The sequence below is a fragment of the Grus americana genome, chromosome 16 (assembly GCF_028858705.1).
Source record: "Grus americana isolate bGruAme1 chromosome 16, bGruAme1.mat, whole genome shotgun sequence".
NCBI classification, from domain to species: domain Eukaryota; kingdom Metazoa; phylum Chordata; class Aves; order Gruiformes; family Gruidae; genus Grus; species Grus americana.
In genome coordinates this window covers 11719525-11739159 of record NC_072867.1, presented here as the reverse complement: position 1 = coordinate 11739159, position 19635 = coordinate 11719525, and the positions used below count along the sequence as shown (strand labels likewise).

General features: G+C 39.9%; 1 protein-coding gene across 2 annotated transcripts in view; it reads left to right on the top strand.

Moving 5' to 3' along the window:
* PIWIL1 (piwi like RNA-mediated gene silencing 1) overlaps window positions 1-19635 on the top strand; it is a 177955-nt gene that overhangs the window by 138933 nt on the left and 19387 nt on the right. Inside the window, exon 1 of one of the 2 annotated variants that reach the window (XM_054844293.1) lies at window positions 19445-19525. The exons of the other annotated variant lie outside the window; for it this stretch is intronic. Coding sequence (XP_054700268.1) covers window positions 19445-19525 — 81 coding nt within the window. Of the gene's footprint in view, window positions 1-19444; window positions 19526-19635 lie in introns of those variants that run through there. 2 annotated transcript variants of the gene reach the window in all.

Here is a 19635-nt window from a genome sequence, read left to right as displayed (position 1 = left end):
CAGTGGGATGGGGGAGAGAATCAAAAAGGGAAAAAAACTTAAAACTCGACAGAAAAGGAAGATGATGATGATGATGATGATGATGATGATGATGATGATGATGATAAAAGAATATACAAAACAAGTGATGCACAGCACAATTTCTTACCATCCAAAGCCAATGCTCAGCTAATTTCTGAGCCATGCTGCCTCCCAGCCAAACCCCAGTTATATGCTGAGCATGACATCATGTGGTATGGAATATCCCTTTGGCCAGCTTGGGTCAGTTCTCCTGGCTGTGCCACCTCCCAGCTTCTTCTCATTGGCAGGGCAGTGTGAGAAGCCGAAAAGTCCTTGACTGCTTGGCAACAACCAAAACATCAGTGTGTTATCAACATTATTCTCATCCTAAATCCAAGACGCAGCACTATATCTGCTGCTAGGAATAAAATTAACTCTACCCTTGCTAAAACCAGGACAGTGAGAAAATTATTTCATCCCTATTTTGTGTTGCCTTTTCTGTTTAATCTCTGCTTGATATGAGATAGGTATGTCTCTGGCTTTTTTCCAACCAAAATGATGCTGCTATTCCTTTCCTCACTTCCTTCAGTTTATACTTCCTCTATGCAGCTAAATCTTAGCCCAGGAGGGAATTTTCTATCTGGGGAAGAAGTTAAGACCACAGAAATAGGATGTCTCCTGCATGAAGCGAGGTCAGCAAGAGGGAAAAGATGAGTCTAGATTTAGAAGCAGAAGTTCCTCCTTGAGTGCTGAAATACAAAAAATCAGAAAGTATGTTTTCTTTGTCTAACCTTGAAGATTTGACAGTAGCATCATTTGTGTATGGGAAAAACACCAAAGGAGGTGCCTGCATGCAGAGATATTGCAAAATACTATATTAAAGCAAACTTTAACTAATATATTCATTTCAGCAAGAACTGTGAGTTCTGATCTGACTTGGATTCTCCAGGGACTGCATGTCACACAAATGCTACAGAAATCAAGAGACCAGATGACCCAGTTCTCTCTAGCTTGAGGATAAAACCCCACTGCTGTGGTAGCCCCATCCAAAACTGGCTGTAAATAATCACTCTTAAGAAAAACAGGGTGGTAACATTAACTTCAAAAAATACTTCACAAATTTGAAAACTTCTATTAAATAACCAACCATGATTAATGCACTTGGCTGTAGAATTCAATTACATTTTAAAAGCAAATCATGAAGGAGACTTCATACTTGTTTTCTTTTACAACTGAAATGACAGATCGAAAAAGTTAATGCTACAAATACTATACTGACTGGAACCCAAATGCACTGATTTATTTACAAATGTAGGACATCCAAGGAATAGACTATTGTTCTGCGGAGGCGATCAATGGCACTTAAGAACTATACAGCTTATATCAACTCAAACCGATGCATAAACAGAATCAAGAGACATTTAATATGCTACATAATAGAACTTGAAATGAAGTTGACCATAAAATGTGTATAATCTAAACTGCAGAAATCACTCCATTTTAATGATCTATTTCCTAAAAAGAAAATGTAAAGTGTTTAAAAGATTTAGCAAAATGTGTGCATAGATTGAGTAAATCATCATGGGTATCAATTATATCTTGAAAATATAGTGTACAGCTCTTATAACATCAAGGACTGGTTTTAATTACAGCTGCAGTGTAACTAACATTTTCTTAATTTTAATGAGTGTTGTTCTATTATAGGATTAACTTGTGCTGAAGCTGAAGAAGCCAAAAGAATTTTGAATTAAAAGAATTCCAAAGACATTTGAGAGGCACGCAGAACAGCAGATTGTTTTGAAATACGTTGGATTTTGGCCCAAATGCTGTTCTACTTTCTCACTCAATGAGATATCTCATGGGAGTACAGCAAACAAGATTTGGCCTTTTTTCCAGAATTGTAAAAAGTAAATATTGCAATGGGCTACAAGTGCAAAGCTGTAGTAAATTCCTGTCTATCTAAGAGAAATTTGCATAACTAAAATGAGTACAATACATGATTATAATCCTTAATATAGACATACATCAGTAACACCAGGTCTGAGTTCCTGTGTTTAGCTGTAAATCATGCTCGCTTGACGTACTGTATCTATATTGAGTATGCACCATTGTACTAGCACTGATATAGCAGCAAAATTTCATCACCTGAGCAAGATATTAAGTGAAATATTGTATAAAGGTCAAAGAACCACTTGGAAGACTCCTTAATCAAAACCAAACCCCAGAAACAGTGAGTTTGAATTTATCATCAGCATTTCAAAGCATTTTAAAATTTTATCATTAAAGAATGATAGAACTTAGTTTACTACAGACCAGAGTAGAGAACCAGTGGTTTGAGAGGTGACAATGGTCCTTTTGTGGGCAGTCTGGTTTTTGTCCTCCTCTTTGCCTGGCTTACCCAAAGGGTGATCATGGTCAACTAATTGCTATTTATATTCAGGATTTTTTTATTTTGGTCCATTCTTAGGCTACTGGTCATGAATGAGGTCTAATGTGAGACATAAAGACAACTGACTTTATGATCCACAAACAATTTATGAGAAGCAGCTCTTTTGTGTAAACATGTGAAGTGTTAGTACAGAGATTCAAAGTCATCATTCAGCCTTGAAAGCAGGCTCTGGAAGACAAGAGCAGAGGGAACATTATATTTCTGTTATGCTAAAACTACGCCACTATTAAATTAAAGTAAGAATTCCAAACCGAAATATTCATGTTTACAGAAAAGTGAACACAGTTCTTGAGGCTACTGCCATACCTCAAGCCCATGATTTCTGTATGCTGAGGACAGAAACATTTGCATTTGGCATCTCATTTTTCTTCAGCAAATTTCTTTCCTCTGACTTTTTCATTGAAAGAGCTGTAGTGTGTATTGAGAACATTATTTTGCTTATACAAAAGGAAAACTAGATAATAGGTGCTTTTTATGTCAAAAGGTTGTATTGCTTTTCTCCTACTGCTGGGTGGCCATAATATTTAAGTCATAAGTGGGCAAATGTCAAAGCAGGTCTCCTGCTGTGCCTGACTTCCTCTAATAATTAGGTGCTGTTTTATTGTTCTGTGGCTTAGTTGTGAGTACAGCTGTCAGCTGACATAACTTGTAATGGAAGGGCCACATTCCTTATAGCTAGACAACTCCCTTCAAAATTCATGGCATATTTACAACCATCAGATTTGCAGTATCAAGTTCCAGACTGATGCTGTGCACAGCAAAATAATATTTGAACCTATGTGACTGCACTGTTAAATGCATGTATATAAGATCAAAAATTTACATTCATACAAAATAAGGAGGATTAGACCTTCCATCCAGCTACGTGTGCACCTTGTGCAGTTTCAGAAGATCCAAACAGCTTCACTGCCCAGCTGGGAACTCTCCCTTCCCTGGAATTGCCCCGGGGTGTAACAGAGCTGCATTGGCCCCAGCTCCCTTCCCTCTCACACAAGTCTGGAGAGCGCAAGACAAGGAGAAATAAGCCCTGTGGAAAGAGTACCCCTGTGGTCCCCACCCACCACAGCAGACATTTGGAGCAGTAAACCACTAACATAATTTACCAACTTGCTAAAAAGCAAATAAAAAAAAAAAGGCAACTGCAAAAGTTCTTGGGAGCCTGTCCATGTGTAGACAGAGAGCTCTGATCTGTATTTGCCCAAGGAAAAATAGAACGGCCATTCGTGCCTTGCCTGTCTTGCTGCTGTCAGAAAGGTGTTTTACCATCCTACCATCCTTATTCAGAGTCTCTCTATAGACTCCTGTGATACTTGGAAGGGCAAAAAATTTCTGTTGTGTTTGAGAACTACTGAGGGAGGACCTTCCCGTCCTGGCATACCTCTTTGAAGGCTCCAGGTAGCAACGTCAGTTTAGTGGCTGCTAGAAAAGCTCACTGTGCCAAAGTTATTTCCTGGGCGAAGGGACCTCATGGGACTGAGGGTTCATTGACAGAGTGGTGCTGTTGTGTGGGCTCACCAGAAGCCAACTGGCTCAAGGTGACTCTTCATAAAGTGTACTGGAAGGACACAGGTCTGTGTCCCTTCTACACAAGCAGGCATGGGGTGGCACACAGTGATGATGATTCTAGACATCTCTCGTAGCCTGAGCCAACTTGGATAGCTCCAGAAGAAAGCATAGATGTAGGAGCTGCTGTTCCCTCTGACACTAGTGAGAGATTTCCTTCACACTGTGGAAGCCTTGGGTGAAATGCGGTAAGGGTGGGTTCTCAGAAATAGCCCTCTTCGAGAGGCATTCTTGAAAAGGAAGAAGTTACAACTTCTTGCTGCTCCAGCCAAAAGGTACACAAGTTTAATGCTGCAGGATTATTAGCTCTTTGTGTACTTAACAAAGCATGTCAGTAATGCTCTGTACAAAAACTTTCCCGTGGCAGCTGTCAGACTTGTTATAAGCTGTAGTTGAGCAACCAGTCAGGACATGTGGTTTTCTTGGGGAGAGGATTGTTATGAAGGATTGTTGTGTTACTTTATTCCAGAAAATCAAATTAGCTCCTTGCTATTCCATATTCTAGCAATAACTTCATAGTGAAAAGGCATCCTCCTTCAGCATGGACTTAGGAAAACAAGGCAAAAATAGCTCATTCAAAGCTAGTAGTGTTCAGGAAGAACATTTGGAAAACATTGAATCTATAACAATCTCAGTCCCTAGCCTTCATTCAAGAAAACCTTCTCTGACATCAGTGGCACATTTTTTTCTGGGCAGAATCTATGAGGGCAGTCCTGTAATACCAGAAGAAACGTAAGAGTCTGGAGTTTTGGATAGCAATTTATTTGCCACAGTGTGCTACTGGACACAGAAATCATAAGAAAAAGTTTACTGAGAAGAAAGACAACCAATAATATATCAGTAAGTATTAGGGTTTTACTAGAAGTCACATACTGACCCTGATGAAGATGTTAGTTCACTTTAGCAGTTATTTGAATAGGTAAAAACAAGAATGAAAAAAAGGAAAAATAGAGCAAACAACATAAGATTTTTTTTCTACTTCTAAACACTGGCTAATCATTCACCTGACTTTTTGCTAGATAAGAAAGTTCTAGTGGTGGCTATTTGTGAGATACTTAATGCAGTGAGACTTTTTTTTTTAATTATTTTTGCCCAGGAGACAAATGTGTAATCATATGATTTTTCCCCCTGCTATGTTAAAAATGCATTTATATTTTTTCAAGCACACCCCGATTAAAGAGGGCACATCTGTTTTAAGTCCTTCTTTATGAAAATTACTGAGCTTCCTCTGAAAGCTTATCTTTTAATTTCAAAATTCTTTGTAGCAATAACTTAGATAATAACCAACCATATTTCTGTCGTCTTTAGAAAAAAAAAAGGAGAGAGAGAGAGAGAAAGAAAGAACCATTTTGAGCTTTGAACTCCCCCTCCCTCCCCTCTTTGGGTCTCCTTTGAAAAGGCCCCCCTCATTTGCGTTTAAAATGGATGTTTCATACTGGTTGATTAGTGTTAGTATGGGATACCAGCCGCTCTGAGCCCAAGGCTCAGCTTGAGATCTGCGGATTATTCATCAACTTCCCCGGCAGGGGGGACCGTTTCTCACTTTCACTGCACAGCAGCAAAGTGTTCAGCTTTGCTTTTTAAGATTTTTTTTCCCTTTTCACAAAGTTTTTTTTTTTTTTTCCCTTTTTTTTCCCCCTTCTTCCCCATGAAGGGGTTACTTGAGTGTACATAACACCAGATCACTTTTAATACCAAACCTCTCCCTCCCCGCCCGACAAGCTTTCTTGGTCTGAATAGCACATAATGGATTGGGATGTATTTACCATATGTCTGTCTGGTTACAACCATTGTTTAAGGCAAAGATCATTTAAATACGTAAATTGAGACTCTGAGAGGCACTCGATTTTATCACTATATTATGGCCATATTATAGCATCTCTTTTTTTTCTTTTTCTTTGGGTTTGATTGATGTTTTATTTATCATACCTTAAGTTAGAAAAGATGTAGAGGATGTATGTTAGGATGTGTCTGTATTAACGATATTTCAATAACATTTATCATCATTGCTGTTGGCATTTTGAGTACCAACTCTGATCCAGCTCTGAACAGGCTTTTACAAAATTGTTATTTGACATCAGCTGTGTACGTTTGTAATATTTGATCGTCATTATTAATCATACCTACTGAGATAATGCTTCAGAACCAATGAAAAAGGAGTTGTCCTTGTGCAGAACAAAAGTAAATAGCAGACAATTTTGTGTGCCTGAAATCTAGTCCACTTTTGTGTCATCTGATCTCACCGAAGATGAGTTCCCTACAAACCTGGGGTCTCTCAGTCCCATAAGCCATTATGGACACAGGAATAGAATCGCAACATGAAGATTTTTTCCCAGACATTAGTGAGCATACATATTCTCCTTTGCTGCTTTGTCTCCAGCTGCCTAAAGGCATTCATCCTTCCTTGAACATAGTGGCTACCCACAAAATTATAATGTGTACAAAGCCTTGATGATTAGTTTAGAAGAACCTATTGCTGATGGAAAAAAGCGAGCACCTGCAGAATGTGACCATCCTATCAATACTTATGATGGGAAAGAATATCCTCTAGATATGGCATCCACTATCCCCACTGATGGAGTCCAGATAACTAGTTTGGATCAAACTCCTAACTTTTAGATAGCAGAGACTGGGTGAGATGATTCACACTTGCTAAAACACAGGATGATTTGGTGCAATGCTCACAATCATTAATTCTTCTCAAAATTAAGAACTACCATGAGCTGAATTTTCCCTCTTGTTTCCTGCTGTCATCCCTGAAAACCATGAAAAAAAAAGATTTATTATCTTCTTTGGTACTTTTAGTGAACTATATTTCTCCTCTGGGACATCTTTAATCTGCTTACAAGGAGGTTAGTAGGAGTGAGAGAGACAGCACAGCACTATGCAGACTTTGAAAACAAGAACTTCTTTACACCCACACGGGCACCCACCATTCCGCCTTCCTAGTGAATATAAACTAATGATATATTTTCTCTCTTCGTTAGCTTATTTTTTGGTTTTGAACCTATACCTCTTGGCTGAGTAATCTCACCATGAAACCACTGCATGTAAAAGTCAGATGTGTTATTTTAAAATACGAATGGCCACAACCACAGCACAATATGCCAAGCTCAGGGCTATTGATAGGTATCTGGCATGGTCCTCCAGGAATTGGGACTTTGGTACTCCTTCTAGGTCCTGTATTCCAGGAGGGCTCAGGCTTGACTTGTACCCAGCTGCTCAACCACCTATGTCCAGAAGATACAACTGTGAGGATCTCAAAACTAAGTGGTCAAAGAATGATTTTAGGCTCATCCAGGGTTAGACATAGGCTAAAGAAATTATACAGACTGAAGTTGAGGATTTAGGTGCCTAACTCTCTCTAAAACCTGTTTTGGGCACACAAATGTTTCTTTGACAGCCCTTAATGCCTCCTTACTCTTCCTAATTTTGTGTCTGCTGCAGCCATGACCACAGCAGTGCTGAGTGTCGCTCAGAATTGCCTCACGTGAATTCTGTCTCTTTCTTCTTTTTCCCAGGAGGAATCCATGTAATAACTACAAAAATTTAAATACATACATAGATATATATACATATATGCATATGTATATGGACCAGCGAAACTAGTAACCAAGATGTTTGACTCCTGCAGCCAGGAGATGGGTGTTTTCATCACTGACATCAAAAGAAATATATGAAGGAGGTGGGGATGACAATGAAGCTGATAAGTCAAAGGATATTGCAAAAGATGTTGCAAGAGATGGAAAGACATATTTTACATACCGTGCTGCATTACAAATGATGCAGTCCACATAAAATACTCCAGAGAGAACTCAGAGAATATACTATGTGCCTAGATTTCTTAGGGCCACTTCAGCAGGATAGTGTAAATTGGCACAGCTCCACTGACTTGAATTGATTTGGGCAAATAAATTGCAACAAAAGAGACACCAAAAGAAAACCTAATGAGCCCTCAGTAATTTTATTCAGTTGTGTCTAGAGGCATGGTGATACTTCAGAAGTATTGCTTACAAAGCATTAGCGATAGTGGTAAAGCCGTTTGTACTAGACTCATTTAACACGTATCAGCCCAACTCAAGTCAATGAAGCCATGTACAAAAGTAGATCATCTGCTTGATGGGATAAATATATTATAATATTAAATAGATTTGATAGTATATCTATACTTGATACGTGTGACAGCAATGCAATGGGTAGCAACATGGATCAGAATTCAGTCCAGAACAGATTTTAAATACAGCGGAGTTATTACATCTTCAAATTACTGTTGCTGAGATCAGGATCTTTACTACCACGTTGATCACCGTGCTTTCTCACCCAAGTCCATGTGGAAACTCATTCAGCAGGATCATTTGCAACATGGTCCATCAGGCTATGATTTGACATTTTCAAAGTTAACCAAACCAGAATTTTATAAAGTCATTGTCTGCAAATATTCTAAGGAAAGTGAGTGAAGGTGACATATTTTGCATGTAGGTAGATACGAACTTTAACATAGCATAAAATGTGTGAAAATAATTTAAATTCCATTGCCAAATTAATTATTGGGGTTTTTAAATTGTAAAACACCATTTGGGCTTTACAGAACCTTCAAAATAAAGAAAATAATGCAGGTATTTATTGTTTTGCTTGAATTTACATTGGTGCTATAAATAGCTGACAAGAAATGATGACAAATAAGCTATTGTAACCCTTTGGGAGTTTATTAGGTCATTTGTGAGAGCGTTGAATAGAGTCATTTGTTGCCCTCAGGTGTCTGAGAGTCTCTTTACCCTTGGGAAAGGAATTTAACAAAGGAGTGTATTTCAAAGAAGGCACTCTGTGTTTTCCACCCATTTTCTGAAGTGTTTTCAAACACACTCCAAGCTAAAAATTCTCAGAAGTGAGAAAAGGAGGTATATATCAGATGACCCCTGAAGCAGCTGACAATCCCAGGGAGCAGAAGATAGGGTCAGATTCTAGATGCTTGAATCCCAAATACATTTTCACCATAGGAGGCCCTGATTTATTTTTGCCCCACCCACTGGGTGCAAACTTTGAAATGCACAATACAAAAGCGTTGCACTAATGCCCTACTTGCATTTTTTTTTTTAATTTGGCTGCAATGTGACTTGTCTTATTTTTGTCTGCTTCCAAAAACACCGGGCAGGTCCTTTGTTACAAAAAGACATTGCATCTGCCTTAATCTATATATCTTCTTAATTAAATAAAGGATTAGCATTTGTTTAGGCTATAATAAAACAGATTGTCAAGCAATATCAATATAGCCATCATAATGAATCTGCTTAACAGCTTTAAGGAAAAAAAAATAACTACAGTTTTAATTATCTAGGTAGCATCTAGGTAGTTCTTTCGTCCAAAAGCAATGGTCCAGACAATTCCTCCAGTGGGAAGAAGGGTAAAAAGGAAGCCAAGGGGAAAGGAAAAATGGAAGTGAATCTATGTGTGTATATTTACTTCCCTGAATGGCAGCAATTAAATTTAACTTATGATTCCTATCTAAAATGCACAGAGTAAGCAGTTTTAGCATCTCGTACTTAGTTCAGGAGGTGCTATCAAGTGAATTCACTAGCTCAACATTTCTGCTTAATTCAGATACTTAGAGATGAAAATCTGGAAATTAAAAGGTTAGTAGTGACAATGAGGAAATAACAACACAGTCTAACTGAGTAGAACAAATTTGCAGCACAGAAGTCCTGAATGCAACAACAAAAGTTGATGGTGACCAGGTGATAAACAAGATGGTTGTTTTATTTTTCCTTGAAGGCTATTGCTGATGGGTCCAAGGAAAGACTGATCACCTTTGTTCCAGGAAAAGCATCCTTCCTGTACAAATTTTGCTTAAAATAACTTTTGTTTGTAGTGTCTGTCAGAGGACTCAGACAGAAATAAGGAAACCACAGGCAAAAAAAAAACCAGTGCAAAAACTTGATTTTGATTAGGGAGCTGTCACAAGGACAGTAGTTAAGACTAGCGTCACAGGCATCTTTGGCTGAAATATGGGCAAATGCACTCATGAGATTCATTGATTGGGCCAGGGATATGTAAAATGATATAAAGTAGAATTCAGCATGAATTTTTCTTCTTTAATCATAAAGGATAAATCTTAAGAATTGGTTTTCTAGTTAATTTCAAATTAATGCTCATCAATTGTCTAGCATCACCGCTCTATCTATCTATCTGTCACTCTCTATTTGCCACTAGCAGTACAGAAAAACTACAAATGGTCAGAGATTTTTATATTTTGGTATTAGGACTGATTTGTATTTCTTGCTGTCTACAACCAGATGTTCTATTTGTCACTGTAAGATCATAAACCTGGATTTGGTGGGAACCATTAAAAACTCTTGAAGTTTAAAAAAATTTTGTGTCCTAAAAAAATCACTTCTTTTAAAATGTACTTAATGACTTCTAAGGGCTGGAAGCTGGTGCTTTTTATCTTACTGGGAGGCTGGAAGATTTCACTGTGTTTTTATAGCGTCTGCCAGTCTCCTTTCCATAGCACAGTGTCAGGCAGGAGTTAACTGTACGTTTGAGAATGAGAAAACCAGAACAAAGCAATGTGAAAGAGAACCTGTTTTCAAAACATCTTTCTGTGTTCTGGATGGGGTTTTGTTTCCCTTGACAGAAGTCTGAATGTAGTGGGCATTTCTGACCTACATTTTTGGGAGCTGACTATTGCCTGTCTGTGTGTACATAACACATAGCAAAACACCATCTGTGTTCTCACTGCGTGCTGTGGGCAGGGATTTGTACATTCCCAACACCCTTCAGAGCTGGTTACAGAGGTTCCCGGACCATCTCAGAGATGGTCCTGCAGATTTGGTCACTGTATAATTCTTCTGTCACTGAAAAGATCCACTTCAAGCAGTTTATAGCTACAATAGAAACTACTAACGTATTACAAACTTTGCATCTGAGTTTAGCAACTAGGGTCTCGATCTAATAGAGATGCCTGGCTATTGGCCAGAGTCTCCCTGCACAGTAAGTAAGGCTCCAGAGGAGTCCAAACAGCCAGTATATTGAGCCAGCCTAACATCTGCATGTTGGATCTGAATCCCTCTGTTCCTTCTTCCCATTTATAAATGGATACAGGCTTGATTCAGTAGGCTTAATTTCTTCACTGTGTGTGCTGGAATAATTTATTTATTTACCATTCAGAATCCCAAACAGTAATTCCCCTGCAACACTGCCTGAAGTGCATGCACTAGCACATGCCATGGAGGAGGTACAGTCCGGTTTTCCACCACTCTCAAAAATTATTTCCTGGCTCTATTCAGGGCTTCAAGAGTGTACTGTCATCCACTTAGATTCCACTTGAATGTTCTCTCAAGTGAATGCCCTCCAGCTCTTGTCTTCAAATAGTGGTGTCCATCCTTTTTGATCATACAAGTCATGTAGATTTTTCAAAGGCAGAGCTGATGCTTATGGCCCCTCTTCTCTCTTGCTTTTTCATTTCTTGACTGGACTCACTGTGCATTCAGTTCACAGGTAATTCATGCAAATAAGCTACTGCATGCTTGAAAGATGCCCAGGATGAAGACTGGCTGAGATTAGGCTGTACTTATGGTTATAATTTATGTAGCCCACATATCTTTTGCTTAGGCTGAATTTGAGAGTGGACAGAAATTAGCTTGTCAGTAGGTGAACGTTCTGAGTGTGACTGCTGCTTATTCCTGGCTGCTGCTTATTCCTGGTTCCTATCTCTCTTATGGGCCTTTCAGTATCTTGCCCACGTTGTGACAGAGGTAATCCACAGGCAGCATGCATCTGACTTGGAGAGACTTCTTTTCTCCTAAGCTGCCTCTTTGGTGCAAAGAGCCTCGATCAGTTTTGTCAAGACAGTTTTGGCTGGGGATGTACAAAAGAGTAATTTGGAGTGCCTGAGGAAATCTATCATTAAAAAGTTCAGTGCATATGAAATTAGGCACCTTCAAGAACAGGCAGCAGCTAAGCAGGAGATTCCAGTGTCAGTTTGGTATTCAAGCTCTATATTGTACAGTATAAGCACACAGAGGCTGTTCCCCCATGCACCTCAATGGAAAGTTTGTCACGTAAGCCATTTAGGTAATTAAAATCCATGTGTTTGTTTCTGGAGTGCCTAGAAAAAATTAGGAGCTCTGCAGAAACCTGCCAGTGTCCCACTGGATGAAGCCTTGCCTGCTGTTGGTTACCAAAATGACCCAACTCTTAAGGTAGGGAAATTTAAAATCAGTTGCTCATCTACAGCAAAATTAGTTCAGTTGTGAAAGTTGATTCCTATCAGAGTCCAGATAATGACTCTTGCTGGTTCCCGTTATTGACATCTGTGTCAGTAATTCAAGCACACAAATGGAAGACTGAGCTAATATGAGAAGCAAACTAGCAGTAGGAAACTTATTCAGATCCTGAACTGAAGTGCATCTTTGGTATCTGAAGTTACATCCATACTTCGGAAGCACCTAGAAAAAAGCCATCCCAATTCTTTCTCATTCTCCTACTCACCACTACCTCCCCAACACAACCACTACCAAGGAAACCAGATGCCATTCCTGTAGAGGGACCAGCACACCAGTGCAGCCTCTGTTAATGTGGTTTTGTACCTTGTGCTCCCAGTTCCTCAATAGCTCTGGTTTAGCAGATTGCCTCACTCGTGTGCCCTGAGAGGAAGGTCTAGGCTGAAACACTTCATAATGAAACAATGCACTCATTTTTTCTTTCTCATGCAATCTTTGCATCGCTTTATTATGTGGTGCTCATTTTTAATTCATTTTATATGTAGGAGAAATATCTTTCCACAGTGACAAATGTACTTCCTTTAAATATGTAACAGTAGAGATTGAGCCCTATTAATTTCAACTTACTGTATTATATATCAGACCATTGTGATTGATTAATTCTAAATGAGAGATGCTAAAATAAGATTTAAGCAAAAGGTATAAAATTGAGATTAAGCCTTCATTATTTTGCTGTTCAATAATTTAAAATGACAGCCTTAAATATGGAGCAATGCATTTAATTTCCAAGGTACTTACTAGACTGCATCTGGAGTGAAGTTAAGTGCTAAGACACCACTGAAATATTCATGTTGTCATAAAGAGGGTGCAATACAAGATGACGAAAGTGACTTCAGGTCTTGAAAATCGAATATAGGAGTAAAAGATATGAAACGTTTATTAATGTCTTTGACGTAATCTACCAAAGTTTCTGAAAACTATGAATCCTTGAAGAACCTCTACACCAGCTGGCCACCATCTTAAAGCATCCATCTACATGGGTGCCACAGAATTGAGGGTGGGTCAACGGAGGCTTAACTGTCCATCCATGTTTTGATATCACTGCAGCACTGAATTCACAAGCACCCTAACTAAAACCTAAGGCAGCTTGTGATAAATTCACTGAAACTGTGAAAACTGACACGTGTCTTTGCTTACGTAGACTGCAAATCATACTTTTGCCCATCCTTCCTATTTGTGCAAGCGCTGTATGAAGTATACCTTCTACACCTGCTGTATGAAGTACCCAAGAAAGCCAAGTTTTCAGGAGTGCAACAGTCAGTCTTAAGAATTATATTTTATCTGGATCACTTACGTGAATGAAGCAGTAGACTATGTCACTTGTAGAAAGAAATACATGTTTAAATGCAACATCCTTTGATAAAGGTCAGGGAGCACCAAATGTTCATATTTTATTTTCCTTGTTAATACAATAAAGACAGTCGCGTTCATGCAATAAAACGTTCAGATTAAATAAACTGCTATGGAAACAGAATACAGGGTGTGTGGTTTGGTTGATGCAGCTACCCAGGTGTAGAAGACATGTAGAAACATGTTTGATACTTAGCTGTGCTCTTCCCCTCCCTTCAGCCCTGCAGACCAGATTCTGTATCTGTAGAGAGCCAGGAGTAGAGTGCTTTTTCCAATACCTTACTACTATATCGAGGAATTTTCTCTGCACTTTTGTAACTAAGGATATCACTTGTGGATTTGTGTTCTTGGTTCTCATGAGAGTGTATTTGACAGATAACCAAGAACTTGACCCATCTTTCAAAAGAAATTCTCGGCATAGTGAATTTAAATTGTTAATTCACTTGCTCAGATACTCCTCTAAATTGTGACTGTGCACCTGATACTGTGCTCAAAGGAGCAGCCACACTGGCCTCTGTCTCTGTGTCAGAGAGACCAATACACAAATTCAGTGCTGTGGTCATGAGTAAATGCTGTGCTGCAAGTCCACTAATTCTCATGCACAGCGCTGACAGAGGTTTCAAGGAAAACATTTCAAAAATGATTTTGCAACTTAAGAAAACATACTTCAGCAATTACCATTTCCTTTACCATGAAACCAAATTCACTGTACATTACAGCTTTAAAGCTGAGATCTAAGGTTCAGATCAACTCTTTAATCCTGACTGTGGCTTCGGGTACTTCCTGATATTTATGAGAAATGCTCCAGGCCTGCAGCTGGGCTTTGAACAAAAAAATAATGAACTTCGTTGACTGTGAGGAAAGTTCTACACTATTTTAAAGAAAGTTAAGCAGTGACATTTTTTAATCCAACACTAAATCACATAACCCAAATTCTCTGCATAATTCAGGAATGTTCAGAGCAATAAAAAGACAATTAGATAAAACTGGGCTGCTAAATGAGCTAAAATCAATCTATCTGAACTTGAGAACTCTTGCTAGTTTCTCTCCAGAAATACATCACATTGCTTTTTGGAATAATACAATATTTTACTATATAACACCCAAATCAAAAGGCTGTTTCGGTTCTACCCTAACATACCCCATCTACTAATTCGCCATCTCCTCTTATTACTTAAAATAGGACCACATCTTACAGAATTTACTACTTATTTATAAAATACACTTTACAAATCTAATTATAGTATTAACTTCTGGAGGCCTTGTTCTTGTCTAGTTAATGTGACCTCTCCATTTAATGTGGCTATTTATTGAGAACTTGCATCAAATCACTTCTTGCTCACTTCGCTCAGGTCTTGGATACAAATTAAATGTCAGCTAGGACTGATGTGAATTTGTCATGGGCAGAAATTAGCAGAAAATAGAGTTAAGATGATACAGCACTGGAAATTTTGGCAGGGATAGGACGTTTTGTAAATAAGAGGCCATTTTCTCTTCAGGAAAGGAGGGCTCAGGGCACAGTCTGACAAAACAGGGCTTGGAATGAGCAGCGATGATAACTGCAGTGATTAGATACCCTGGTAAATAAGGAACGCGTGAAACAAAAACAGTTTGCTTCTGTTGAAGCAAAACACATTGTTGTCAAGGGGAGCAGGAGGGAGTCCTGCACAGATTCCAAGAACAGAGTGAATGATGTTTTAAGAGAAGAGTTACAAAGAAGCAGGGCTCAGACAAGTAAGGATCTGAAGGAAAAAAGAGAAATTAGGGATGAAAAAAATAGACTAGAGAACGGCAGAGGAAATACAAAGTTGAAAACTGTATTTTCCCTCTTCCTGAGAGAACCTGCTTGCATTCTGTTTGTCAGGCAGTGAGTTGAGTATTCCTTAGTAGCAATTTTTTTTTCCCATAACATGCTTTTTGCTTTCTGTTTTGGTATGTAAATACTAGTTTCTCTGCCCCCCACACTCTACCCAAGGTAGTAAATAAACCAGGCTCCACTGTGGAGGCAGATCAGTTCCTCTATCCCAAGCATAATTATAGTAAATTAAATGTGACATTAAAAATTTGCATTGGGAAGAAGCAGGACTGTTAACTCATGAGATATTATTTCGGATAGTAAGTCAGTCTTTAAAACCTTGCCTCACTCACTTTAGAAAAAGCTAATTAAGAATGTAAAAACACTGTGGTCCAGATTTGTGAATACTTAATACCTACCACAGGAACTTGAATTTTAAAGTCTATTTTTGAGCAATTCCCATTTGAATTTTTTTAACAAATATTTAATAAGATTCAGGAGCAACATGTTGTGCTTTTAAAATCTACCACCACATATGAGTCGCTGAGTTCTGTTGTGAAGCGTTACTTATTTTTTCCTGCTTCATCACAGCAGACAATACTTTTTATTCTGATATCCTGAGGTACTGCCTTTTCTGGGGCTTGAACCAAAAATGCTATTGATACCTGGACTTGGTGTTACAAGAAAGACATGAAGGCAAGAGTTCAACTTACATTGCTAGGAGTTTGCAATACACTTAAACGTTACACTAAAGGTAGAGAAGTGAGTATTTTCTTCACTGTGTGTGCTGGAATAATTTATTTATTTACCATTCAGAATCCCAAAGTGCTGCTAACTGCACAAGTTAACAGCTGTCTGCTACTAAAGTTCCTGGCTCCTACCTCCTCAGGCTTCTTTTTCCTGTTTATACTTGTACATCAAATGGGCCTTTGGAAAAATCCCTGATTTTCTTTTGTTCTGTTTTCTTTGTTCTGTTTCCATGCAGTCTTTTCCCCTTTGGAGATGACATGTATGGGAAATGGCTTATTGTAGCAACAGGAGACAGAAGGCAAAAACAATTGCATCATGGGTAAAACAAACATCAAAGAAAATGAAGCCAAGTAGCTGTGAAAAAATTATTTCGTATGTGATATTTTGACGTGTTGAAGTCCAGCATTGGTAGGTTTTTTGGCAACACAGAAAAAATAAAATGCAAACAGTTACCATTTTCAGAATCTTGTTTTTCTCAGTGTTTCTGAGAAACCAGCCAGGACTAAGGACATGATGCACCTGTTGCAATTGGTCCGTTGCCATTTCCACGTTCCCTCAGACCGTGAAAATTCATGAAGCCTACCTGTAGAGTCACAGCTTTAACTGGGCTAAAAAAAAAAAAAAATTAAAAAAAAATCAAGTCTGAAAGACTGTGAAAACCAAATTGGAACCTATCTTTCATTAAGTACTAATTAACTGACAACCTACATATAAAACTGAGGGTGCTTATTGATGTTTATTTTCACTTTATAAGAAATTGCTGTAGGTAGCCAGCCTGATTAAGTACTTTCAACAACTCCCATCTAAAGATAATTAAGTTCTGCAGTGAAATGTAAGGAATTTGGCATTAAAAAATAAACATTAAGTACCACAGGTATTTTAAATGAATAAACAAACATAACTATTTCTAACACACACATTCTGCTTTCTCATGATTAACATAACATAAATGACTTTGACAACATCTTTAGATTCTGTTTATCTTTAAATACTGCTGAGCCAAGAAAATCTGCATATTGTGTTTCTGCAGCTTTAACCCTCTGACCCACTGGAGAGTTCTGCAGGCTACAGAACCATCGAAGTTCCCACTGTGGGTAAAGAGCCCATGGCAAGCAGTAATCAGTGCTCTTAAAAACACTGAACATGCCCCATCTAAGTGTATCTATTGAGTTTGTTAAATATTTATCCAGATTTATATGTGAACAATAAAAATCACATGCCAAAAGTACTTCAGCTATCTTTAAGCAGCAATATCCACACTCTCATAGTTCGAAAGCTCTTCTTTTTAACATGTAAAAGAGAATCTGGCTTCCTATGTGGGTTGCTATGCTGACATCAGAGAGAAGCGCAACAAAACTGGCTTTAGGGACAAACTGACAATCTAAATCAAAAGTGATATTTGTATTATTTATGCTAAATATGAACATTAACACTGGCACCCATTTCTACCTGGAATAACAGAGAACAAGGAAAAGGAAACTTGTCCTCTATTGACTGCAGGTACCTGAAAAATTATAAATGACCCCATGAGATTAAGTATTGTCGTTTATAAAGGTAAAGTTTTAATTAGATGTCATCTCTTGACCCTTGAAGTCAGTGTCTCCAGATGCATCAGAGCCACCTAACCTTTAAGCAAAAGCACAGTTACTTCCCACTTAGAGCCACTTACTTCCAAGTGGTAGGATTTGCTGGTTCTGCTGTGAGGTATCTAAAATACGAGTTGGGATTCTCTGTAACAATCAGAGCAATTGAATCAGCCTTGGTGCTTAGAACAAGGCACTTTTTTTTCTTCTATTTGATTGCTAGTCTGCTGAAGAACATATCTCAATGGAAGGGTGGTTGCTCATCTGTTTTGAACTGTTGATGTTTAACCGGATAGCGTCATCGCTGCCGCGTTTCCGTGCTACACACGTTGTGCGTGTTGCCGAGAATTTGTCTCTATTCTGTACATCTCTGCAAAAGAGCTGGAAGGTGAAGCGGCATCGTTGTAAACATGCTGACAAATGCAACTGGAACAATTTAAGAGTTTTATTTCTTGCTTTATTGCTCCACCTTCTGGTTAACTTATTTTTCAAGCAAGAAGTGGGATGAGGAGGAGATAATTTTTAGCGGGAAAACTCTCCTCTCACAAAGGTGACACAGACCACTCAACAGCTCGGGCCAACACACCAGGGCACGAACACCCGCAGGCGGCTGTGGCGGGGCCCAAGGGGCCCCTTCCTGCCAGGGCCGCCGCACCAAGGGCTGCCCGGAGCTAGCGGGGCGGCCGGGGAGGGTCCCCCCGGACCTCGCCATGCGGAAAGCAGCGTGTCAGCATCATCGGGCGAAGCGCCCAGCGCCACATTGAGTCGCCGCCCGCAGAACCGAGCGGGCAGCACCAGCCCCTATTGCCGGACGGGAACAGGCGCTGAGCTTCGGCCCCCTTCGGCTCCGCCCGCCGCGGCCGGCTGCACCCTTCGGGACTCTTCGGTACGGCTCGGGTCTCGGGAGCCAATCGGAGGAGAGTGTGCGTTCCCGCCTTGCACCGCTAGCGCGTGCCGCCCAGAAGGTGTGCGCCTGCGCGCGGCCTGATCGGCCTGAGGGGAGGGGAGGGCGGGGGCGGCCGGTCGCTGTGAGGTGGGCGGTGTGGAGGTTCTTGTGCCCGGGGCACCAGCCTGCGGGGCACTTTCGGCTGCGAGAGTGGCTGCTTACCCTAGCGAGAACAAAGTCGTGCGGCGTCGTGAAGAGGACGGCCTGTTGTGTGTCGCTGGGGTGGGAGCAGAGTGCCGTCGCGGCCTGGGGGCAGGCTGAGGTAATGCTGAGGGCCAGGCAGGGCAGGCGGTGGAGGAGGGGCGCCTCTGGGCGCAGATTTTGGCCCCGCAAACTGCTCGAGGCTGGTAGAGACGTGAGGGCTGATCCCACGTGGAAGGGAAGGGTCGCTGTGGGGGGAGGGGATAGACAGGTCTCTGGGGCTGGTTTGCAGATCCTGCCATGCTCTCCAGTCTAGTTGACTTTCTTCACAGCTTCAGAATTTGTGGTGGACTGTGCCAGTCAGTTCAGACTTGACTATAAGAAGCTGTGGCTTCCCCACGCTACCTGTTGTGGCTGCGTTAGTGTGGAGAACCAAAAGAAGAGAAGTTTGAACAGGAGTATGTATTTTACTGAAGCAGTTGAAATTAAATGAGGGCAAATGCAATAGGGTTGCTCATATTTATTGGAATAAGGATGGGGAAGGAGAAGATTGAACACTAATGCTGAAGGTGGTTTGTCTTAGAAGAGATGACAGGAAGAGCTAGAGCCAGAGCAAGAGGAAGACCTCCAGGACAGGAGACTGCTGTTCCTTCTGTAGGAGCTGCATCTGTAAGTTGGTTCTCTTTTTAATTAGTACAGCTAGGCTTTGAAATGTCATAGCTCAACTACTTCCTAGTTTAATGTCAGGTATATATGTTAGATGTGTGTATGTATATATT